Source organism: Cervus elaphus, chromosome 1 (genome assembly GCF_910594005.1).
Source record: "Cervus elaphus chromosome 1, mCerEla1.1, whole genome shotgun sequence".
Lineage (NCBI taxonomy): Eukaryota > Metazoa > Chordata > Mammalia > Artiodactyla > Cervidae > Cervus > Cervus elaphus.
The window spans coordinates 34,421,436-34,447,992 of record NC_057815.1 but is presented as its reverse complement, the minus strand read 5'-3'; the positions used below and the strand labels follow the sequence as shown (position 1 = coordinate 34,447,992).

The following is a 26,557-nucleotide window of genomic DNA, read 5'->3' as shown; positions in this document are numbered from 1 at the left end:
CGGCCCCGTTCCCTCGGGACTGCGGAGCCGCGGCCGGGTCCTGGCGCGTCCCCGCCCCGGACGGAGACCCTCCCTCCCCCGGGCGACGCCCCGGCCGGCGAGTGGCCGCGAGCCCGAGGGGCTGGGCGGGGCTGGGCCGGGGCGGGGCGCGGGCGGCCCGGCGGCGGCCGCCGCAGCGGCGTTGGCGCTCGGGCCGCGGCGCGAGGCCGGCCGGCCGGCAGGGGGAGGCGGGGGGCGCGGGGCGCGGGGCAGCCCCGCCTCTCCCTCGAGGAGCCGCCGGGCAGCCATATTGCGGAGCTGTCTGCGGTGGCGGCGGTGCCTCTCCTCTCTGGCGTCCCGGCGCTCGCTCCACCGCCGCCTCTCTCTGTCTCTCTCCCTCTGCCGCAGCCGCGACGCCCGCCGCCGCCGCGCAGCGCCCCGGCCACTCTCGCGGCGGGAAGGAGCCGCCCGCTCCTGAGGTAAGCCGCCGGCGCGCTCCCTTCCCCCACTGCCGCTCCCGGGCTCCGCCGCAGCCGCTGAGGTGGCGGCGAGAAGTCCGGCGCCCCGTGCTGCCCGGTGGCCTCGCCGCCAGGCCCGCGGCGCCGCTCGTGCTAGCGGTCCGGCCGGCCAGGCCGCTCCCGGGGTCGCGGACGCCGCGAGGCTTGGCCAGCCTCTCGGCCGCGGCCTGAACACGCCGCCGCCAGCTGCTCCCCCCCGGGCGCGGGTCCGCCCTCAGCGTCGGCCCCGGGCTCGGTCGGGCTCCCGCCGCTCGGGCGCCGCCCCGGGCTCGGCCTGGCTCGTCCCTTCTAGGCAGTCTTGAGAATTCAGATTTAAGCTTAGGAAAAATGATATTTTTTTTTTGCTGTGGTAGGGAAGGAATTATTACCACTTCTCCCCGGTCTCCGACTTGAGAGTAAAGGTGTTGAATTACTAGAGAGCGTGAGTTCCGCCGTGGCGGCAGAGGGAGGTTGCGTGACGGGGCTCGGGGCGCGAGCTGCCCCCGGCCCCCCGCACCCGCGCGGCGGCCCTGGCGGCTCCGGCCCCGGCTGTACCTGCTGTTGAAGTTGCAGGCGCCCCCCGAGCCCAGTAACTTTCTCCGATTTTGTGTCTTAGATCCCAGTAGACAAGTTGAGTACATTGCAGTATCCTCTTCCTTTAAAGGGTTGTAAACGTAATTGTAAACGTAATTCTCAGGCTAACTTTGAAAGGGGCGGTCGGGGAAGCACTATATTATTTTAGTTTAAATAGAGCACATCACATCCTCTCCAGATGTAGCATGGTTCTTTATTCACACCGTGTATTGAGCGTTTTTTTCTTTTTTTAAAATACCGTTAAGGAGGGGGTTATTAGCGAGGTTGGAAACGTGTTGAAAGTCAGCTTCTATCAACGATATGTTTTAAAATCTACTTGAGGTTTTTGTCGAAATTTTAATGAGTTCTGTGGCAATAGACAAGCATGGTGCAAATGTAGATACCTAACATAGTAAGCATTTGTTTGATAAACGAGCGCTCGAAAATAGGCATTACAATCTATTGTTACTGAGCATACATTTTTTTTAGAGCACTAAATACTCTTTTATTTGTCGGATGGAGCTCTGAATGAACAATTGCCCCGTTCATTTGCTGGATAAATAATGGCTTAATCCATTTGCCATAACAGCATTATTAGAGTTAAGAAGAGAGACTAATATGCAGGGTTGCATTAAAATTTTTTTCACTATTACATTATTTTCACGTGTGCATTATCTTCCAAAGACTAATAATCCCCTCAAATGTGGTAAAAACGTAAAACATTTCTTTTGAAGTTAGTGGATTGTAATTCATCTGTAAAATGAATTGCACTTTGTTTCTTTTGCTTAATTACTTTTTAAAGATACATAATGGTATTAAACAATTTTTTTTTAGTGAGGGATGAATAGATACACATTGAAATTCTTTACAGTCTATTTAAATGAAACAAAATTTGTGGCTTTTAGGAATGTTGAATTCTTGCCCTTGTGGATTATACATCGTTTTGTTCACTACTGTATTCCCAAGCATGGCAGAGCGTAGGAGAGGCTCAGAACTGAAATTAATTTCAGCATGGGGAAAGTATGTTTAGTCTGTCCTTTGTTTTGGACATTTGCATTAACTGGAAATTAAATTGATATCTTTTTTCTGTGGTGGTGAGAAATGACAGATTGCTGTTCTTTCTCTTTTGCTAACACTCAGTAGTCTCAGAGAACAAGGGTTATTTCTTGATTTTTTGCTTTCTCTATTCCCAGGAGCAGAATTGGATTTTATTATTCATTTTTCTCTTTGGCAGGCGGTTGAAATGAAAGTCTTTGTGTATTTTATCTTAATTTCAGATCTGAATCTTCTAATATAATCTAGTGTAATTTTCTAGTACAGTGAAGTCTGAAATCTTCAGTTAGGATGGGAGTCAAGTTTTTTCATTTATTTTTAACTTAATTCAACTTAACATACATCATTTCAAAATGACAAATTTTAATCAATATTTCCCAAAGACCAAAGCCTAAAAAAGTGTGTCCTGTTAAGACTGTGAGGATGGTTATGTTGGTGAACATACTTGATAAAGAATAGTTAATATAATAGTATGCGATTGGTGTCAATCTGAGAAGTCAGGAAAGTCACCCTTTCTTGGATGGCTTGGACATCCTCCAGACCAGTAGCTCTTCTCAGGACCCTTGGCTTACTGGAGTCAGTGGAACTGGATTGGATTGCTGTAAATTCCACTCTTACAAGGTGATTTTAAACCTCTTGGTGTCAGAAGCCCTTCAGGGAACTTCCCTAACTTCTGAAGCAAGTATATGCTCATCTGTTGAGTGGTAGGTGGCCAGTCTGAACTCAGAGATTTCCTCAATTTCTAGCCTCTTTCAGAGGAATCCTGCTTTACTGTTTATATTAGTTCTTGGTATATTTTTCAATATTCATTTACATTGCACGTATTTTAAACCACTTTACATGATTATAAAATTAATAAATTTTATGACAAAGTTAAAAAAAAACAGATGTTAAAAGTTCTCCCCAACTTCCCAGAACACCCCCAGTCTTGTTTTTCAGAGGTAATTGCTCTTAGCCATTCCTAGTAAATAGAAAATGCCAATATTTATGGAAGGGTAAATATATACTTTATATATATCCCTTATTTGCAATTTTAAAGTCTTTAAAAGTAAGCTTATTTTGTAACAAACAATGAAAGGATGTTTGTTTATTACCATGTTGAGCATTCAGTACTTAATATTTCTTGGATTTTCATCATGTGAAATCAGAATGGAATTTCCTATAAGAAGTGTTTACGTACTGTGTAAATTTTTTTCATGATTGAAGGTGAACTCACTTTGTTTTCTTCCTAGGGTATGGTATATAACTGACACTGGAAAATATCCTTTAAAAAAGGGTTTATGATTTTGGATAGTGAAATGTCCTGATGATAGATACAGGTTTTTACCTGGAAACTGTTTGCAAAGAAAATGTGGTTCATATGATTCCCTTGTTTATTTCTTCTTTCCTTTACATAGTGAATCCAGTCTTTATCTTCTTAGAGGGTTTTTTTCAGGTTAGTATTTGTATAGGTTTTTTTTTCTTTAATATTATTCATTTTTGAGTGCATTGGGCCTTAGTTGCAGCACATGGTGTCTTTGTGCTGCATGAGGGATCTTTCCTTGGTGAGCAGGGGCTTCTGATTGAAGCACTTGGGCTCCAGAGCAAGTGAGCTCTGTAATTGTGACCTGCGGGCCTAGTTGCCCTGTGGCATGTGGGATCCTAGTTCCTTCTCCTTCTTTGGAAGGTGGACTCTTAACTGCTGGACTACCAGGGAAGTCCCTGTATAGGTGTGTTTCTTTGTTTTGTATTTTTGAATAGCCAATATGTATAGAAAATCTTGCACATTCATAGAATTTTAATTTTTTCTCCTATTGCAATATCAGTTACCTTTCAGCAGAATTCTAAAGTACATTTTATAGAGGCTAGTTATATATATCAATAAGGTCATTGGACTTTCTTTTACAATCAGGTGATCTAATATGAACAGAATGATCTAGAAACATTGTTTCTTTTCTGCTTTTCTGCATAATTTACTTATATTTGAAAATAAACAGTTTTAATTCTAGTAAAGTTGATTTATTGCAAAATGACATTCTCTTTACTGTTAAGAAGAGATCAACAAGCTACTTTGTAGACCAAATTCAGCCCACTACCTGTTTTTGTAAATAAAATTTTATTTCAACACATGATAGCTCATTGGTTTACCTGTTGTCTGTGGTTGCTGTTGTGCTACAACAGAGAGTAGTTGCAACAGAGGCTTTGTGGGCCACCAAACCTAAAAGGTTTACTTAACCTGGCCCTTTGCAGAAAAGTTTGCTGACTCCTGCTTTTAGGTATCATTCATACATTTGGACGCTTATAATCACATGCCAGATACTCTTTGCACTTGTTAAGTAAGATAATGAAACCATCATGCTTGAATGGGAATATATTCGTGCCATTTTATATACCATGAAGTGTATTTAAATGCTCTTTGTGTATATAAACTGTAATTCATATTCAGTGTAACAGCATTGTAAGCACAGTTTTTTGTGATGTGAATTCTTTTTGTTTTGTACTAAAAAAAAACTTGTGTTTCTTTAAATTAGCTAATAACCTTTTTATAACCAGAGTAATTTTTTGTAATCAGAAATCCTGGTAGTACTCAGAATGATGTGGGCATGAGTGTAATAGAGGGGACCATTGAAAGGGAGAATGGGGACTTAGGAGATCTCAGCCCCAGTTAATTGAATCCAGTCACGCCTTGACTTTTATCGAGAGTGTGGGATGGACTAAACTTTCATTAGCCATCCTTAGCAGTCTTGATATTTAAGCTGTTTCTAGATTCTAGACTGAAGGAAGCTATAAAATTCTAGTTTGGTTATTAAGCAAAGTTGGCATCCAAATCTGTGCGTTTTGGAACCTTGACTGAAAATATTCCATGGGGGTGGGGAAGAATTCTGAAAGTTCCAAAAAGTAAAACTTGAATTTGCTACATGCTGGCAAGTATTTACATAGCATTTACATTGTATTTACAATGATTTACATAGCACTTAACATTGTATTTACAGTTATTTACATAGTATTTACATTGTATTAGGTATTATAAGTAATGTAGAGATAATTTAAAGTATGTGGGAGGATGTGTATAGGTTATTTGCAGGTATAGTTTACATGTATATGTGTGCATGCGAAGTCTCTTCAGTTCAGTTCATTCACTCAGGTATGTCCATCTCTGCGACCCCATGGACTGCAGCATGCCAGGCCTCCCTGTCCATCACCAGCTCCCAGAGTTTACTCAAACTTATGTCCATTGAGTTGGTGATGCCATCCAACCATCTCATCCTCTGTTGTCCCCTTCTCCTGCGTTCAATCTTTCCCAGCATCAGGGTTTTTTCCAGTGAGTCAGTTCTTCGCAAAAAGTGGCCAAAGTATTGGAGTTTCAGCTTCAGCATCAGTCTTTCCAGGACTGATTTCCTTCAGGATGGACTGGTTGGATCTCCTTGCAGTCCAAGGGATTCTCAAGAGTCTTCTCCAACACCACAGTTCAAAAGCATCAGTTCTTCAGCACTCAGCTTTCTTTATAGTCCAATCTCACATCCATACATGACTGCTGGAAAAACCATAGCTTTGACTAGATGGACCTCTGGTTGGCAAAGAAATGTCTCTGCTTTTTAATATGCTCTCTAGGTTGGTCTTAACTTTTCTTCCAAGGAGCAAGCTTCTTTTAATTTCATTTTTATTTAATTTTTTAATTTAAATTTTAAAGTCTCTTCAGTTGTGTCCAACTCTTTGCGACCCTATGGATTGTAGCCTGCCAGGCTCCTCTGTCCATAGAATTCTCTAGGCAAGAATACTGGAATGGGTTGCCCTGCCCTCCTCCAGGGGATCTTTCCAACTCAGGGATTGAACCCGAGTCTGTTATGTCTCCTACATTGGCAGGTGGGTTCTTTACCACTAGTACCATCTGGGAAGCCCATATATGTATAAAGATGTACATGTACATGTATTTTGTATAAGGGGCTTGAACATTTTTAGATTTTGGTGTCTGCAGGAGGGTCCTGGAACCAATTCCCTGTGGGTACCAAGAGATGACTGTATACCTAAAGTGCTTACCATTTATATCTAATTACTAAGCAGCATGACAATTAACAAAAGTGAAAAAGTGAAAGTGAAGTCGCTCAGTCATGTCTGACTCTCTGCGACCCCATGGACTGTAGCCTACCAGGTTCCTCCATCCATGGGATTTTCCAGACAAGAATACTGGAGTGGGTTGTCATTTCCTTCTCCAGAAGATCTTCCCAACCCAGGGATTGAACCCCGGTCTCCTGCATTGTAGGTAGATGCTTTACTATCTGAGCCACCAGGGAAGTCTATATGACAATTACAGATATTATTAGATGTGTCAAATTAACTGGCCTTTAAATTTGATTGTCAAATGAGATTATTGAAAGAGTCTTAAGTGGGATGATAAAGGCCTGAATTTGGAAGACCTAGTTAGGGGTTTTTATTTTTCCCCCAGCATTCATGGTTGCTGTTTCTTTTTTTTTTTTTTTTTTTCTGTGTCTTTTTTTTTTTATGGTTGCTGTTTCTTGTAGCCTTTTGCTTACTAGTTCACTCATCTGAGAGGAAAATAATTGACCTTGATAATAATCAACAGAAGTTCCAGTGAATATTATGTACTTAATTTCATAACATCTGAGGCCCTACTGTGAGCCAGACACCATTCCAGTTTCTCAGAAGGGAGATCGAATATCTCAAAAGTTAGAAACTCACTAGGACTGCCAGGTAACCTTACTGACTGCATGACAAAGTACTGTCTAATTTTAAAGATATTTCAGAAACATACAGACTTTATTCTGCTTTGAAAATTAAGTTACTGTAATAGCTGGTGTTTCAAAACATGTGGAGAGGATTCCTCAGGTCAGTTTAAGACGTTTCTTTCCTGTACCTAGGAAACTTACACGAACCTGTCTTTGTTTTCACATTTTTAAACATTTACTATATGAATTTTTGATGTTTCCTTAAGTGTAAAGTGAAGAAATTGGACTGGATTTAGCTTTCTTACCTTTTAACATTTAAAATTAGTTTTTGCAAATGGTACTATGTTGTTTTTCTGCCCTCCTAGGGAACAATACAAATATAATATTTTCTCTTTTTTAAGTTTAAAAAATTCATTTAGAAAAGAACTTAAATTCAGTGTAAAACTTAGCTTTCTGCTTTATGTTTGTTTTAGGTTCTAGAAATTTGCTTTGCATTTCCAGTAATGTGTATATTGCTCAAAATGTTGAGTATTTTATTTCCTTGAACAGAAATCACTTCCTACGTAAGCAAGTACTTAATACCTTATTTAGAACTGCCTGTCTTCCTTACAGAAAATTAGTTTACAAAGGTAATTATATCAGTATTAATGTGCACTTACAGCATCTTTAGAAGTAGTCTTTTTGACCTGAAAACAAGAAAAGAGCTTTAACTTCTTGAAATGCTCTGGTCATTGGGATGAGCTTCTCTAGAATGATGTCAGAGGAAGGCAGGATAGGATAGCCAAAAGAGCACAGAGCTTGGACAAAGGACTTCTGACTTTGTCGACTGGCCTTATTACCTTGGGAAGTGACTGATTTGAATCTTCATTCGCTTAGTTAGAAGAACAAGGGATTGTGATTCTTACCTTGGTCAGAAGGAGAAAGGGCAGTTATTAGGAAGATTAGATAATGTAGGTAAAGTGGCTGAAGAGTGAACTTTCTGCAGATGATTCCATTTACTACCTTTGTCCTTGCTTTTGGCCTTATTTCTTTTTGGAGCTAAAATTCTTGTCCTCTGCTTCTCTTGGAAAGTCATGGCATTATGTAGGTAAAGTACATTATTACTGCTATTAGATTCAGTACTTAACAGAGCTAAAAAATTTAATAAACAGTTCTTTGTATATTTGAGGTTTTAATACTGTAGGTCTGTAAACTTGAATAGAGAGAAAACTTAACATCTTTACATGTTTTCTTCCATTATGAATGTGGGCAGCAGTAGCAGAGACTGTTTCCAATAGAAATTGTAGATATTTTCATGATGCATTATTGTCGCAGGTCTCAGAATGATGTTTAATACCCATCATTACTTGAAGTTTAATTATTAGATACACTGGTAGATATTTATTTAAAAATTAATAAAGCACATATATTACTGTATCATAAATTTGTGCGCTTTATATTTTGATAGTTATAGTTCAATATAATTGGCTTTTTATGTGATACTATGTATTTTATGTATCTAAAAGATACTTTTCTAGGAAGGAGTTCATAGACTTTACCAGAGGTCCCATGTTGGGGGGGAAAAGTGATTAAGAACTTTTTTGGTAAATGCCATTATTGGCATTAATTTGACTGGCAGAATTACCTTATTAATTCAGTTTATACTTTGTTATACTGCTTCTCAATCTCCCAGTAAGGTGACAGAGGAATCCTTTTGTAATTTTATGGTCTGTGGAGAGACAACATTTATATTCAGAGATGAGGTCTCAAAAGACAGAAAAAAAAAGTATAGTTATGCTTGGGGAAAAGAATATCTTAAGAATAAAATTAGGCATCCTCGTATAAATTATTGAAGCGTCATTGTAGGCCCAATATGGACAGACGTAACACCTGTTTCACCACCTGACGGGTGGGGAGAGTCCGCTGTTGTGCCATGGATTAGTAGAGCTCGAGGTGTTACGTGTGAGGCTGTTTTTTCCATTGTACAGAAGGAAAGAGGCTGTTTAGGGTCACCCTCAGAGTTAATGGACCGAAGAAGAGAAAGTTTCATGTGAATGTTTTGTCTCTGAAATGTGGCACTGTGTTTGAGTACATGTTCATGCATTTTCTGGAAATGAGATGTATATGTTGGCGGCATCTCTTAATACTGTTCGCCATGACCGCTTCATTGCTTCTGTGGGAGCCTGGGTGGAAAAGAGGTTGGGTGAGACCACTAAGAAGTTTAGAAAGAGCAGGGAAGGAGGAGTAAATTTTTTTTCAATAATTATTTATTATGAGGGTAAGGGGAGAAGTGTTTGTTTTTATTATATATCTTTGATATACAGTGGTTAAGGGATTATATGTTATCATTTTTCTAGAGAAGAAAGAAAGGCAGTGAAACAGAGTTTTCAAGATGAACCAGTTAGAGGTTTAAACCGAGGACATGTATCTAGTTACCTTGGCTTTTCATGTAACATTTTATTAAATTGTTCAGTCTGCTACTAACAGGTGCCATTTTCAAGGGGAAAAAAATGTGCTAATATAATCATAGGAGGACTGGAAATGTACTATTGAGGTTGAATAATATTATGGTAAATATTTTTTAATGATCCCTAAATTGGCTAAAATCTTAGGATTTAACTACATTTATACACAGCTTCATCCTAAAAAATTTAAGGTAGAATTCTTATGTATACCATGATAGGAATAAACTGGTATGTAGTCAAATATATTTTTTAAATTCTTATTTGATTTTTAAAATTAGTAACAGTGAAAAATAAGACTCTGGTTAGTATTAAATGCTCAGTTCTCTATATTCAAAATCCTTTGTAAGTATACCTGTTTTTTTAGTTAGTTACAATAGGTGGCTATGTATTCTGCATTTTTAACTTATCCTTATGTAAATGTTGACACAGTTTGTCCATCTTTATCATGTAATTTGAACGTTACTTTAATTGTGACTTTGATTTTAATCATTGGCTGTTATAATATCGTTGTACTGCTGAGAATATCTTAGTACCGTTTTCTTTGTTTTTGTATATTTATTTATCTGGAGTGTACTCCAAAGTAGATTTCCTGTTCAGAGAAGCTTTGTTGCTTTTGTTATATATTGACAACTTATTTTCCAGAAATATGGAGTCAGTTTATGATGCTACTTGATTTTCAAGAGAGAACACTGGTCTGAAAATATTATTTTAGAAACTTTAGAAGTCAATTATATCCTTATTTGCAGAGGCTTTTTGTTAGGCTAGTCACTTTCCACAGTTCGTACAGATCAGTTAGGCTTGTTGGAGATTTTAAAAGCTTACTTAGCATGTGTGTAAACCTGGTTTTGTATATGTTAGTCTGTGATATATTTGTTCTTTTATGTCACCAGAGTGTTCATACTAAACCTAAAACTTCAGTAGGGTTATTTTGCTTGAAAAGTGCTTTTCTAAAGAGTGTAATTTGAAGTAACTCTACTATGACAAACTTGGATAAATTATTTCTTTAGGGAAAAGGAAGCTTAATTATTTACCTTTAACTTTTTTATTAAATACAAAAATTACATTTTTTATTTACCTTTTTTAATTCCAGTATTTGATTAATATGTAACTTTAAGAAATTCTGCAAAACCTCATGTACATGATGTTTATTTACCTGCCTAGCTGACCCTATGTTTGATGAATACTCTTGCTGTAATTTGAGTGCTTTAACTTAGTTTATAGTCAGGCATGCAAGTAATGCTCACTTCTCCCCTTTGTTCTTTACCAGTGAGACCTGGCACAGGCAGGGCTCAGCAGCCATCTGGTTTAGCAAACAGCAGTGATCAGGACAGGAGCAAGCTCTCTTGAGTATCTGCTAACTTCTCTAGGGTGTGGCCATGCGGTCTGATATGGTAATAGAGTGCTAAATCAAGAGGGTAAAAATTGATCGGTTGTTCATTTTCTAAGTACTGTCTGACTCTTCGGGACCCAGTGAATTGAGTTTGCTCAGACTCACATCCATTCATTCGGTGATGCCATCCAACCATCTCATCCTTTGTTGCCGCCTTATCCTCCTGCTCTCAGTCTTTCCCAGCATCAGGGTCTTTTCCAGTGAGTGGGCTCTTTGTATCAGCTGGCCAGAGATTTCGGAGTGCTTCAGCATCAGCCTCTTCCAATGTATATTCAGGATTGATTTCCTTTAGGATTGACTGGTTTGATCTCCTTGCAGTCCATGGGATTCTCAGGAGTCTTTTCCAGCACCATAATTAGAAAGCATTAATTCTTTGGCACTCAGCCTTTTTAATGGTCCACCTCTCACATCCGTACATGACTACTGGAAAAACCATAGCTTTGACTATATGGACTTTTGTCAGCAAAGTGATGTCTCTGCTTTTTTTTTTTGTATGGATTATTTTTTTTTATTATTGTAACTAGATCTACACAATCAAAGTTGTCTTTTCACCGTCTGTTTTGTTAACATGAAATTGTAGTTATAAGCAAAAGTTGGTTGCCTAGGGAACAATAATTGTATATTCAGTTTAACAGAAATAAATATTTGTCATAAAATGCAAGATTGTTACATAGCCTTGAGCCATGCAATTTATATAAAAAATTTCAAAAGTGAAAATGGATGTTTCTGCTTTTTATTATGCTATCTAGGTTTTTCAGGGGGCTTCCTTTGTGGCTCAGCTGGTAAGGAATCCTCCTGCAGTGTGGGAGATCTGGGTTCAATCCCTGGGTTGGGAACATTCCCTGGAGAAGGGAATGGCTACCCACTCCAGTATTCTGGCCTGAAGGATTCCAAGGGGGTTGCAAAGAGTCAGACACGACTGAGTGACTTTCACTAGGTTTGTCATAGCTTTTCTTCCAAGGAGCAAACGTCTTTTAATTTCATGGCTGCAGTCACCATCCACAGTGATTTTGGAGCCCAGGAAAATAAAATCTGTCACTATTTCCATGTTTTCCCATCCTATTTGCCACGAAGTGATGGGACCAGATGCCCGTGATCTTAGTTTTTTGAATGTTGAATTTTAAGCCGGCGTTTTCACTCTCCTCTTTTACCCTCATCAGGAATTCCTTGAGTTCCTCTTCACTTCCTGTCATTAGAGTGATATCATCGCATATCTGAAGTTGCTGATATTTTTTTCCGGCAGTCTTGATTCCAGCTTGTGAGTCATCCAGCCCAGTATGTTGCATGATGTACTCTGCATAGAAGTTAAATAAGCAGGGTGACAATATACAGCCTTGACTTACTCCTTTCCCAATTTTGAACCAGTCCATTGTTGCATTTCTGGTTCTAACTGTTGCTACGTGTCCTGAATATAAGTTTCTCAGGAGGCAGGTAAGGTGGTCTGGTATTCCCATCTCTTTAAGAATTTTCCACAGTTAGTTGTGATCCATACAGTCAGAGGCTTTAGTGTAGTCAGTGAAGCAGAAGTAGATGTTTTTCTGGAATTCCCTTGCTTTTTCTATGATTCAGCAGATATTGGCAAATGGATCTCTGTTTTCTCTGCCTTTTCTCTGGTTCCTCTGCCTTTTCTAAATCCAGCTTATACATCTGAAAGTTCTTGGTTCATGGACTGTTGAAGCCTAGCTTGATGGATTTTGAGCATTACCTTGCTAGCATGTGAAATGGGCTCAGTTGTATGGTAGTTTGAAATTCTTTGGGATTGGAATGAAAATTGACTTTTTCCAGTCCTGTGGTCACTGCTGAGTTTTCCGAATTGGCTGGCATGTTGAGTGCAGCACTTTAACAGCATCATCTTTTAAGATTTGAAATAGCTCAACTGGAATTGCATCACCTCCACTAGCTTTGTTATTCATGATGCTTTCTAAGGCCCACTTCACCCTCCAGGATATCTGGCTCTAGCTAAGTGACCACTCCACTGTGGTTATCTGGGTCATTAAGATCTTTTTTTGTATAGTTCTTTGTATTCTTGCCACGTTGTCTTAATCCCTTCTGCATCTGTTAGGTCCATGCCGTTTCTGTCCTTTATTGTGCCCATCTTTGCATGAAATGTTCCCTTAGTATCTCTTAATTTTCTTGAAGAAAAGATTGATCTAGGGCAATTAAAATTTCTGGTACTGTACTCTGGTAGGAGCAAACCTGAAATAACCTCTGTAAGGTTACATAGACAGCTCAGGGCTTACAGAAATGCCACACTGAGGAGTGGGTTAGGGACGTGAGCTTTCTGACCAAAATTATAAACTCCATAAAGAAACAAGTCATAATGAATTGGAAACAAAATTTTATAGGGATATAAAATAAACATTGTAGGGATAAAAGGATTCCAAGCAAATTATAAAATAGTATAGCATTGAAAGTGTTTTTAAGAGACTAAAAGTGAATTTTTAGAAGTTTATATAATCACTTAAAATTTAATATAGTGGACAGGTAAAACATTAAGAACACCTGCAGAGAATTAGTGACTGGAGGAGTATTACACAGAAAGGTAAAGAGATGAAAAATATGAATGTGTAGGCATGGATTAGAAAACAAGACAGTCATTATGTATCTAATTAAAGAATTGCTGACTGGGAGAGACAGTGGCTAATAATTTTCCACAGTTTGAGAAAAGCATGAGTCTTCAGAATAAGAAAGCTTACCAAATCCTCAGCAAGAGAAATGGAAGCACATCTGAAGAATGTGCTCACACACACAATCTTAAAGAAAAGCAGAGAGAAAAAGCATACCTGGAATAGGTTAAATTGACAGCAGACTTTTTGTCAGTAATAGAGGCCATGAGAAAACTAGTATTTTCCAAATACTGAGAGAATAACAGTTGATTTAGAATTTTATATGCTATTGAATTATTACTGAATGAAAAAAGGAAGTATTTATTACAAAGATACAATAGTTCTAAACCTTTACTCACCTAATAACATAGTATTACTTGTTTGCTAGGTTGCTCAGTCGTGTCTGACTCTTTGAGAACCCATGGACTATAGCCCACCAGGCTCCTCTATCCGTGGGATTCTCCAGGCAAGAATGCTGGAGTGGGTTGCCATTCCCCTCTCCAGGGGATCTTCACAACCCAGGGATCAAACCCAGGTCTCCTGCATTGCAGATGGATTCATTACATTCTGAGCCACCAGGGAAGCCCAATAACATAGCTTAAAACCATATAAAAAATAAAATTAAAAAACTGGCATTTCATAAGAAGAAATTAACATCCACTATCAGTTGAGAAAATGTAATACATTTTTTCTCAATTTGATCAGCTTAAACTGAAGGGACTTCCTAGGTGGCGCTAGTGGTAAAGAGCCCGCCTGCCAATGCAGGAGACTTAAGAGACGCAGGTTGGATTCCTGGAGAATCCCGTGGACAGCCGGCGTGCTGCAGTCCGCAGGGGGGCACACGGTCGGACACGACTGGAGTGACTTAGCTTACAGACCGAACTGAAAGGAGAGAGACTGGAAACAGAACATGAAATACTTGATTCGGCTTGCTCTAACTCTTCAAATGCAAACATACATTATTTTCATTTATGTCCAGAACAATCAAAAAAGGAAACTAAGCTGACCAAGCACTAGACATAATGGAAATGAATTCTTTGACTGTAGTATATAATAAACATAGAAGTAAATAATAAAAAGACAGCACTCTGCCCCCAGGTCTCTAACCATTCTATTTGAAAATTTAAAACCTAGTAGTGAGTAGAAATTATAATTGGACACTGAAGCACTTAAACAATAATGAAAGTGGTACAGAAAAATAGTAGAGTTTTAAATATAAGATATCAAACCCAGGTCTCTTGCATCTCAGGCAGATTCTTTACTGCCTGAGCCAGGGAAGCCCATATATAGTCTTAGGTTTTTGATTTAAGGGTGTACATATAATAATTTTTTGTTTTATTATTATATAATTTGTGACTGAGGTTTATCTTTTTATGCTAGGATCAGTGTTCCTTTCTTCATCTAACAAATTTTTTTTTCTTTTTTTAATGAACTTTTTCGTCAGTTTTTTTTTTTTTTTTTTGTGAAGAAAATCATTGTTTTTTTTGTTTTTTGAATTTTCTGGCATGACTGTCACTTTTGAATTACTTTTCAAGATTGAGCAGGTAAAAGGTGCATTGTTGGAGGGAGAGAAGAATAAAAAGATAAAGGTATAATCAATAGCAAGGATTACGTTTTTTTCTATTTGCAAATGACATGACTATGTAAATAACCTGGAATTTACAAAACAGCTATTAGAACTAATAACAGAATTTAGCAAGATTGTTGGACGTAAGGTTTTATGTTTTTTAAAATTCAGTTTTATATACAAGCAGCAAAATTCAAAAAATGTAAAAATTCCATTTGTAACAGCATCAAAAACAAAATGTTTAGGAATAAGTTTTCAGAAACTGTTTAGAATCTCTACACTGAAAACCTTTAAGAAATTAAAAAGCCAAGTTAACTAAGCAAGACTAGAGATACAGATTTAGGAGTTACTAGGTTATAAATGGTGTAAAAAGTTGGTTGTGAGGCTGTTTTAAGACCTGAGATGATCTGATAGTAGAGATTAAAAAGAGGATTTAGAAGTGAAAGCTAGGACTGAAGTACAGTAAAGTTATTTAATGAAAGTGGGTGATTGTAGATAACAGAGTATCTATCATTTCCTAGTTAAGAGTTAAGCAGTAAGAGAGAGATGAGATACTTCATGCTTCTCACTGAATTTCGTACCCCATTGTATTAGGTGAGAAATTTCTCATGATGACGTTCCCTCTGTAGGGAGGTTTATTAACATGTGATCAGCTAAAATTTAGAGAAATGACTTTATTTTGATCCTTTGTTTTTATTTTAATATGAAGAATTTTCATTTTTATTAAAGTAGTATCTTAAAAGGGAGTTGATAATACATTTTTTAAATTCAAAATTAATCGTATGTTTATCAGTAGTTCATAGTGTAATGAATAAAAGTTCTTGACAGATACTACTTGTATATAGTGATTTTCAGGTAATTATATACTTCTTACAATAGGTTTTCAAATTGGAATGATAATCAATTTTTTTCCTAGACAGTTAAATGGTTAAGAATTTTAGATCTTTCGGTAGTTTTGTAGGGGGAAAACCCAATTTTGTTAGATGTTTGTAAAGAAATTTACCCTAAAATAGCATGTTTTCCCTGGATTAAGATTTAGTTCTGTTGTCTTAGTGGGTGAAGGTATAATTTAACGTTGGTTTTAAGGATAGTTCTGTACTTCAGGGAAGGCCATTCTCTTGCTGGAGAGTAGCATGCCGGTTGCTAGTGTGCAGACTAAGGCTGTTTATATCCACCTTAGGTGGAAAAGTTACTGTCAACATATGTGTCTCTACTTGGACTTTTAAATTTTCAAGCAGGAAAAATAATTTTCTTTAAAAGTTTATCTTTGTGTAGTTAACATTAATCAGTATTTCCTTTTTTGTCTTTGTCAGTGTAGAAGAAGGGTTGAAAAGTGTTCTGGAGTTGATTTCTTTAGACTCTGAATCAGTTCTCTGCTATCCGTCTCTCTACCAGTCTGGGCACAGGGGAGAACTTGACTCGGAAAGAGAGAATTTGGGCTCTTAGTAATCTTTCCTTTTACCATGTGTTATCTGTAATTAAATAAATTTTTAGTTGATAATCAGGATGCTTTTATATTTTTATATAGTATGTTGTTTGAGATGTGTGCTATTTTAAATCACCAATGTAAGTATTTTTAAAGCATGAGAAATAATAGAAGACATTGAAAATCAGAATAAAATGAGAACTCCGCGTTGTTAACATTTTAAAATGTGAGTTTAAAATTTTATTTAATCTGTACTAATTATATTGTTAAAAACATTATTATATAAAAAATAGATCAATTATGCTTTCTTTTTTTTAACAGACATAAAAGAGAATTCATAAAACTGAAGGATTTTCGAAGAGGGTGACAAAAAGAGAAGAAAAATGCCGAAACCAGTAGGTGTATTTTATTACTTTGACACCGCTTCCTTAATAAAGTATCAATGGCATCAGGTTCCTTTTGGAACAAGGCAAAATATTATGGTAGAGTTTTGGTGGGGGAAAAGGCACTGGTATTACTGTTTGTTTTAAATTTATGTGACTAAAGTAACATGTTATATGGGCCAGTGATAAAGGTTTAAGTATCTTGTATGTATTAAGATTACCATAGGTTGTGGGGTCAGACTTAGTTCTTATCCTCACCCTGCCACTTAATCTGACTGATCTTTGTTAGATTCAGTTCCTCCTGGTCTTAATTTCCTCACATGTAAAATGGAGATGTAATTAGTACGTGAGAGTCTGGTGGGGATTAGAAGATCCTAGTACATACACATTCAGTGCTCAGTAGAAAGTTACTGATTGTTAAACAGGAGAACATGATGAGAGGTCAGAAGGATTCGTGCAGAATTAGTTCTCTCATAATTCTCGCTTTGATCCTAGTGGTAACAGTGCTGACGTTACATACAGTTGTGAAAATGAGAAGTGTGAGCCACTCAGTCGTGTCTGGCTCTTTACGGCTCCAAGGGCTGTAACCTGCCAGGCTCCTCTGTCCATGGGATTCTCCAGGCAAGAACACTAGAGTGGGTAGCTATTTCCTTCTCCAGAGGATCTTCTAGACCCAGGGATCAAACCCAGGTCTCTTGCATCGCAGGCACATTCTTTACTGCCTGAGCCAGGGAAGCCAATATATAGTCTTAGGTTTTTGATTTAAGGGCGTACATATAATAATGTTTTGTTTTATTATTATATAATTTGTGACTGAGGTTTATCTTTTTATCCTAGAATCAGTGTTCCTTTCTTTATCTAACAAAAAAATTTTTTTCCTTTTTTTTAATGAACTTTTTGGCCAGTTTTTGTGTGTGTGTGTGTGTGTGTTTTTTAAGAAAATCATTGTTTTTTAGTTTTTTGAATTTTCTGGCATGAATGTCACTTTTGAATTACTTTTCAAGATTGAGCAGGTAAAAGGTGCATTGTTGGAGGGCGAGAAGAATAAAAAGATAAAAGGCATAATCAATAGAAAGCAAGGGTTACATTTTTTTCTATCTGCAGATGATTATGTAAATAACCTGGAATTTACAAAACAGCTATTGGAACTAATAACAATTTAACAAGATTGTTGGACATAAGGTTTTATGTTTTTTAAAAATCAGTTTTATATACAAGCAGCAAAATTCAAAAAATGTAAAAATTCCATTTGTAACAGCATCAAAAACATAAAATATTTAGGAATGAGTTTTCAGAAACTGTTTAAAAATATCTACACTGAAAACCTTTAAGAAATTAAAAATAACAAAGGATATAGAAGAATATACATTGGTCATAGATATTTCTAGAGAATACTGTTAGACCAGTTCTCCCCAAATGTATTGGTAGGTTGAATGTAATTCCAATCAGTTGAATCCCAGCAGTTGCATCCCTTTGGATAAAATTGAACAGCTGATTATAAAATGTTTATGGAACTACCAAAACTTATGTGGAATATTTAAAGCGATTTGGAAGAAAAACAAGGGTGGAACAGTTAGCACTTCTGGATTTCAACATTTATTTTCAAGAGACAAAAATAAGACAGTGTGGTATTGAGAAATTAGATAATAGGATCAGTGGAACAAAAATGTACCTACACATACATTCTTACTAAATATTTTTAACAAGATGTCAACACAATTCAATGGGGAAATTAAATTCTTTTCAAGAAATGATGCTGTAGCAAAGAGTTATCCATACAGAAGAATATGAATGTTGACCATTATATCACAATTTACACACATCTAATTCTAAATGGATCATAAGCATAAATTAAAAGCCCCAAACTATAAAACTTTTAGAAGAAAATAGAAGACATTTCTACAGTTGTGAGGTAGGCAAAGATTCTTTGATAATACACAGAAAGTTTGAAGCATTTAAAAAAAATGATCAAAATTAAAAAACTGCTATTTGAAAAACAGCAGAAATAAAGTGAAAAGGCAAGGCAGAATGGGAGAAAATAACTGTAGTGTAGTGTTCTTTTAGAACTCTAATAAGACAACCCAGTTTTTAAAAAGTGGGCCAAAACTTTGAGCAGATACTTCACAAAAGAAGATATATTAATAGCCAATAAACACTTGAAAAGATCCTCAGGGAAAAATAAAACTACAGTGAGAAACCACTTTATCCTTACTAGAGGGGCTAAAATTAGACTGTAAAGACCATGTCTGTAAGGATGTCTGGAACTCTTGTTTCTGGTAGGAATGTGAAATTCACAGCTACTTTGGAAAACTGTCTGAATAAGTACAGGAGGATCAAGACCATCCACAAGGAAAAGAAATGCAGAAAGGCAAAATGGTTGTCTGAGGAGGCCTTAACAAATAGCTGTGAATAGAAGAGAAGCAAAAGGCAAAGGAGAAAAGGAAAGATATTCCCATTTGAATGCAGAGTTCCAAAGAATAGCAAGGAGAGATAAGAAAGCCTTCCTCAGTGATCAGTGCAAAGAAATAGAGGGAAAGAATAGAATGGGAAAGACTAGAGAGCTCTTCAAGACAATTAGAGATATCAAGGGAACGTTCCATGCAAAAATGGGCTCAATAAAGGACAGAAATGGTATGGACCTAACAGAAGCAGAAGCTACTAAGGAAGAGGTGGCGAGAATATACAGAAGAACTGTACAAAAAAGATATTCATGACCCAGATAATCACGATGGTGTGATCACTCACCTAGATCCAGACATCCTAGAATGTGAAGTCAAGTGGGCCTTAAGCATCACTACAAATAAAGCTAGTGGAGTTGATGGAATTCTAGTTGAGCTATTTCAAATCCTAAAAGATGCTGCTGTGAAAGTGCTGCACTCAGTATGCCAGCAAATTTGGTAAACTTAGCAGTGGCCACAGGACTGGAAAAGGTCAGTTTCCATTCCAATATCAAAGAAAGGCCATGCCAAAGAATGCTCAAACTACTGCACAATTGCACTCATCTCACACTGTAGCAACGTAATGCTCAAAATTCTCCTAGCCAGGCTTCAGCAATATGTGAACCGTGAACTTCCAGATGTTCAAGCTGGATTTAGAAAAAGCAGAGGAACCGGAGATCAAATTGCCAACATTCGTCGGATCATCGAAAAAGCAAGAGAGTTCCAGAAAAATATCTACTTCTGCTTTATTGACTATGCCAAAGCCTTTGACTGGGTGGACCACAACAAACTGTGGAAAATTCTGAAAGAGATGGAAATACCAGACCACCTGACCTGTCTCTTGAGAAACCTGTATGCAGCTCAAGAAACAACAGTTAGAACTGGACGTGGAACAACAGACTGGTTCCAAATAGGAAAAGGAGTACGTCAAGTTTTTATATTGTCACCCTGCTTATTTAACTTATATGCAGAGTACATCATGAGAAACACTGGGCTGGATGACACACCACCCTTATGGCAGAAAGTGAAAAAGAACTAAGGAGCCTCTTGATGAAAGTGAAAGAGGAGAGTGAAAAAGTTGGCTTAAAACTCAACATTCAGAAAACTAAGATCATGGCATCCGGTCCCATCTCTTCATGCCAAATAGATGGGAGAAAATTGGAAATACTGACAGATTTTATTTTCTTGGGCTCCAAAATCACTGCAAATGGTGACTGCAGCCATGAAATTAAAAGATGCTTGCTCCTTGGAAGGAGTGAAAGTCGCTCATTTATGTCCAACTGTCTGCGACCCCATGGACTTAGTCCATGGAATTCTCCAGGCCAGAATATTGGAATGGGTAGCTATGACAAATCTAGATAATATGTTAAAAATCAAGGATATCACTTTGCCAACAAGAGTCCTTCTAGTCAAAAGCTGTGCTTTTTCCAGTAGTTATGTACAGATGTGAGAGTTGGACCATAAAGACGCCGAGTACTGAAGAATTGATGCTTTTGAATTGTGGTGCTGGAGAAGACTCTCTTGAGAATCCCTTTGACAGCAGGGGGGTCAAACCAGTCAATCCTAAAGGAAATCAACCCTGAGTGTTCACTGGAAGACCTGATGCTAAAGCTCCAGTACTTCAGCCACCTGATGCAAGGAACTGACTCGTTGGAAAAGACCCTGATCCTGGGAGAGATTCAGGGCAGAAGCAGGCGACAAAGGGATGAGATGGATGGATGGCATTACCAACTTAATTGTGATGAGCAAACTCCAGGAGATAGTGCAGGATGGGGAATCCTGGCATGATGCAGCCCATGGTGTTGCTCAGAGTCTGACACAATTTAGTGACTGAACAGCAATGGAATTACTCCTAGAATCAAATGAAATAGCTCTGAAGTTAGCCTTCTGGGCCTTTTTTATACAGACTTATAAGCAGGCTTTTCCGAAAAGCCTACTTGATGTTTTTTATGTTAACATCTGATAGGTTTATTGTTATATTTAAGTTAATATCTTAAAATTTTCTCAGTTTTAATTTCTAATGTGAATATTGATAGAGAACTCACGTAAAAGCTTTTTGGGAAGAGCATGAGGAGATCCTGAGACTACGAAATTGGAGAAATTCTAACCTAGGGCATTATTATTGTCTTTTTAGTTAAAGGTAATTTACTGTTCAGAGAAGCTTGGTGGGCTACAGTCCATGGGGTTGCAGAGTTGGTGAGATTAATTCAGATTCACCCACAATAATTTTCCTATCTTAAGATCAACTGATTAGTAACCTTAAGTACATCTTCAAGATCTCTTGTATCATGTAATGTTAATGTAATCATGGGAGTAAATTGAGGGGTTGGGGAAGTCATGAGGGCTGTCTTATAATTCTGCATATACACATAAGAAAATGTTCCCAGCTTCATTAGGAGTCAAGAATCTGCATATTAATAACATACTGAGATATCAGTTTATACCTACTAGATTGTTAAACATTAGCAAATCTGATAACTACTAGTGAAAATGCAGAGCAGCAGAAATTCTTATTCACTGTTGGTGGGAGTGTAAATTGATACTGTTGTGTTAGACGACAATTCAACATAACGTTGTAAAGTTGAAGGTGTGTAGTTTGTCACCCAGGGGTTCTTCCAAGTTATACTTCTAGAGAAACTCAGACACTTGTACTAGGAGACATGTACAAGAACGTTCACAGCAGTTTTGTTCTTAATAACCAAAAAATTGGAAACAATTCAATGTCAGTTGATAGGAAAATGATAAATGAATTACTCTCTAGTCACATAAAGATGAATGAATTGCAACTACTAACAAAAACATCAATGAGTCTTAGAAATATAACTGAAAAGGCAAATTATAGTTTAGCAAAATTTTTGTTTAAACTTTTTATTGAATTAGAATATACATATGCAAAAGAATATGTGTGCTGATGCATTTTCATAAAGTAAATACATATTGTAATCGTTGCCCACATCAAGGAAGACTTTATTAGCAGGTACTGTACAATTTTAGAAAGATCCCCTGGAGAAGGAACTGACAGCCTGCTCCAGTATTCTTACCTGGAAAATCCCATGGACAGAGAAGCCAGGCAGACTACATCATACAGTCTATGGGGTTGCAAGAGTCAGATATGACTTAGCAACTGAACAATAACAAAACAGCTAAAAATCAAAAACTAAATAATATTTTACCATAGATACCTACATTTGTGATAGCACAATTGTTTTAAAAAAAACTAAGAGGATCACAAACAGAAAATTTAGGTTAGTGCTTACCTATAGAGATTGGGGTCCCAGAAATTCACAAAGGAGAAATATACTGGTGACACTGCTTTGTCATTTCTAGTTTTTAAGTTGAATGGTAGATTTATGGGTGAAGGAAAAGACTTGCGTAATTCAGAGTGTTCTGGTACTGGATGTGTGGGTTTTCCCTACCAATCAGTTCCCAGGTTCTATGTGGACACCAGCTGTGTGTCCTGCAGTTTAGTATATTCTGACACAGCTACCCAGAGTTAACGCAAACCCTAGAGATTAAGGGCCCAGACCACTAGACTGCTGAAGCTAATCACCGGTAATGCATGTGACTCTCTCTTCTGGCTAACTTGGCTAAGGTTTGGAGATCCCTACAGTCCCCTCTTCAGGTTCTGTAATATGCTGTAACAGCTCACAGAACTCTGGGAAACACTTTACTGCTGTTACTGACTGGTTAATGTAAAGGAAACTGTAAAGAGTACGGATTTAGAGGACGAGGTCCAGAAGAGTCCTGAGTAGCTTCTTTCTGTCTTTGTGGAGTTTGTGATGCACCACCCTGTCAGCAAGTGGGTGCATTCTGAACTCCTTTGTTTAGGGTTTTATGGAGCTCCAGTTCATAGGCATGATTGATTAAATCATTGGACCTTGGAGATCAGTTCTCTTTCCTCACTGTTCACCCTCCTGGGTAGTTGGGATGGGTGGCTGAAAGGTTCAGTCCTCTAATGGCATGATTGGTTTCTCTGGGTACTGGCCCCCATTCTAAAGCTGTTAGGGCCCATCTAGAGTCACCCATTAGCATAAACTCTGGTATGATTGAAAGGAGCTTGTTATGAGTAACAGAAAATCCTCTCACATCTATTACTCAGGGAATTTCAAGGATTTTAGGAGCTCTGCTGGGAACCAGGATAAAGACCAAATATGTATTTATTATTATATTACCATTGTTTATTTTATTATACTTCATTGTCTATATATGTTACATATATTTTATGTGTATTAATATTTCCTAAATTATTATAAAGAAGGAGCTCTATAAGATATCTTTGATTGGAGAAAGTATTTCAGATAAAAGTACATGTGTGGAGGTACATGTGGTTTTTTAGAGTTCTAGTGTGAGTTAAAAGATAGGTTTTTACCATGTCATGGTGGATTCTAGGTGAAGATGCTGTTCTGGAATAAAAATTACTTTGGTTAAGCATGTTACATTTGTGGTCAGATATTAACCTAGGAAGGTATTTACATATAAAAATTAGAATTTGAAAAAGTCTAGCAAGTAAAAGGCAATAGATGAATGCTTTTTATAAAGAATACATTTGCAGTATAAATAAAACCTAAATATTTGATTTTTGTGTTGAAAGAAATATGGAATAGTGAATGACATTCAAAGAATTTGGAGTTGTACCTCAGTTAAATACCTGCCCTGCTTTTTAGTATCTGTGTGTTCCTGGGCAAGTGACAAAGAGTTTTTTATATAAATGAACACTTCTGTGGAAATGCACATATCTCCTGCTACTGTTGTAGAAACTAAATAAGAATGTGAAAAGCACCAGGCCTGGCACCTCTTGTATGTTAAGTATTCAATAAATCAAAAATATAAATAAAGTATCAATAAAGAAAATATTAGCTACATTGAGTTGTTTTTTAATTGCTTAAATATTTTCTCATGCCTGACATTATACTTAAGTATTTTCTTTTTTCTACTGATTATACCTTTTGTTTTTATTGCAGATCAATGTAAGAGTAACAACGATGGATGCTGAGCTGGAATTTGCCATTCAGCCCAACACAACTGGCAAACAGCTTTTTGACCAGGTATCATTCACTGCATGAAGTATGCAATTTTGACACCATGGTGTGCATGCTATTGCATACTTCTTTCTGTGTTTTTCTATACCTTTACTTAAAATGCTACAATGTAGCATTTGGAATTTTTCACAGTACTTGTTCAGATGTCTTGAACAACTGTAGGGATAGTCTTTCTTATTCCTAGATTTGAGAATGGGACTTTAAAAAAATAATTATTAGGTATTTATTAAACATCTGATATGAAAATCATTGTAATGAGGACTAAAAGGAATTCAGTGATATTTTCCGTAGTCCATGAGTGGAATAGGTGGAGATCCTAGACAGAGGGGGTAAACGAGCAATGGGCTTGTGTGCCCAGTGCACAGAAAGTCAGACTCAGCAGTGAGAGTTTGCAGTGGAATAAGCGTTTATTGCAAGGCCCCAAGCAAGGGAGTGGGGGACAAGTCTCAGATCCACTCCAACTTGGTCTTTGAGTTTAGAGGCTTTTTTTATAGAAGGGAAAGAACAAAGAAGCTGGGGTTAATCATTATGTGATACTTCTGTGACATTTCTTAATTGTAGTTCTGGTTTGGTTAGTCAGGATGTCTCTGGTTTCGTTATCCGAGGGTCTCTTAGCTTATCTTGCCCTGGAGAAGTAACCTGTGTGTTAATGATGATGTATGATGATACAAGAGCAGTTTTACTACATTATTGGTATCATCAACAATGGCAGCAGTTTTGGCCATCTGACTCTGGTTGATTAGTGTTCAGTTAGCACAGGATTAAGGTCAGAGGGGACAAGAAAGGGAGTAAAGTTGGATAGAGAGATTAATCATAAACTCGGCAGGGGAACTTGGGTTTCAAGGAGATGGCAGGAGCAAAGGCATAAGCTATAAATAGGGCCCTGATAGCAGTTTGATGTCCTAGGCTCATAATATGCTAGCCTGGAGTTAGAACATGGATGTCATGTTAAAGAACTTGAACTATTGATTTTGTCCTTTTTATCACTCTTGAGTGCGCACTTGAGCCACCCTGGGGAGTTTTAAAGAGAAAGATAAAGCAGTGTCTGGAAACCACCTCTAGAGATTCAGTTTGATTGTCTGGGACCTACTCTAAACTATTAGTACTTTTATTGAGGCTCCCCAGGTAAAGCTGTATATAATGATTTAAGTAGTCAAGTTTTATTGAGAAAAGGAGGAAAGAGATTGGTGACTAGGGGGTCAAGTGTTTAAGAAGCGAGTTGATTGCAGAAAGGAGGAGGTAGCTTTTACATGAACTTTTACAAGAACTTGTACATGAACTTATGATCAAGAGAGCAGTAGTCTGTGGTCATGCTAACTATTGACCTTAGGAAATGGGAGAGTTCCTGGTATTACAGCAATAAATAACATACTAATTACCTACTGATCCCAAATATGATGAAATAAAAATTTAAAACTCCTGGGAAGTTGTTTCTTCCCTTGACTAGCTAATAAACTTAATCTACTAATTAGATAATTAATGAGCTTGAACGCCCAGATAAAATCTTTTTGGAGATGAAAGAATTTTTTTGTTGTGAGTGAGCAATTTTTTAAGGCATCATCGTAAGCAATTGCATGCAATTTATGTTACAGGTATTTTACTTTTGTGAACTAATACTTCTGTTGATTCTTCTAGGTCTCATGTTTGTAAGTACATAAGCTATCTTACTTGAATAAAAATGTGGATGGAGTTAGCATTTACTGTACTCATAGCAAATTGAAATGTTATTTATAGTGAGCAAAATGTTTTGTGTTAGTCAAAAACAAATTAGCACATGGGCCTTTTTGGTATTGGTTAGTGAGAAATAAAATATTTGTTTTTTTTCCTAAGCAGAATTGCTTTAGTTTAGATACCAGGGAAAAGGAAACTACATATTTTATGATGCAGTAATGTGTACTAGTTGAAAAACGTGGGCTCTGGAACCACACTGCTAGAGGTAGAGTCCCAGATGTCGCTGTTTGACTTCATACAAATTACTTTCTTTGTCTCATTTTTCTCATTTGTACAGTTAGGATGATGGTAACATTATTCCTTCAGAAGGTTTTTGTCAGAATTAATTGAGACTTCAGAAGTGTAAACTATGTAGAACAGTGTTTGATACACAAACACACACATTTCATATTGTAAATGAAAAGATCTAAGTTAAAGAGTGTTGCTGTCTGTTCCAGCCTGTCTCAGCAGTTAATTCTTGTAGTCCCTGTTCTGTATCTTGGCAACTTGAGCCCAAATTCCAGATCCAAATGTGGTGTTACCTTGGCTGAAGTTGAGTATATGGGTGAGCTAGCTGTCAGGTCAAGGTCAGTAGGTTCAGAGTCAGACCAGCAGACCTAGGGGCAGGAGTTCTCTCAGATGAATTTACCTGTAGCAAAACCTCACTTCTGATTAGGATGTCAGCTTGAAGCCATCTGCCTTGTGGAGGGGCTCTGGTTGAGTTTGTGAGGTCCTTTGGTTTGCTACCTGCTGACTTTTTCTTCACTGGCCGCCTCTTCCAGTTTATG

The 26,557-nt window shown here is 37.7% G+C and overlaps 1 protein-coding gene across 2 annotated transcripts in view; it reads left to right on the top strand.

The window, feature by feature from the left end:
• Positions 1-321: 321 nt before the first annotated feature.
• Positions 322-26,557, top strand: part of RDX (radixin) — a 95,907-nt gene continuing 69,671 nt past the window's right edge. For both annotated transcript variants that reach the window (XM_043898754.1, XM_043898743.1), the window contains exons 1-3: positions 322-458; positions 16,521-16,594; positions 23,982-24,065. In XM_043898754.1, the coding sequence (XP_043754689.1) occupies positions 16,583-16,594; positions 23,982-24,065 (96 nt within the window). In that variant the 5' untranslated portion in view covers positions 322-458; positions 16,521-16,582. The remainder of the gene's footprint in view (positions 459-16,520; positions 16,595-23,981; positions 24,066-26,557) is intronic.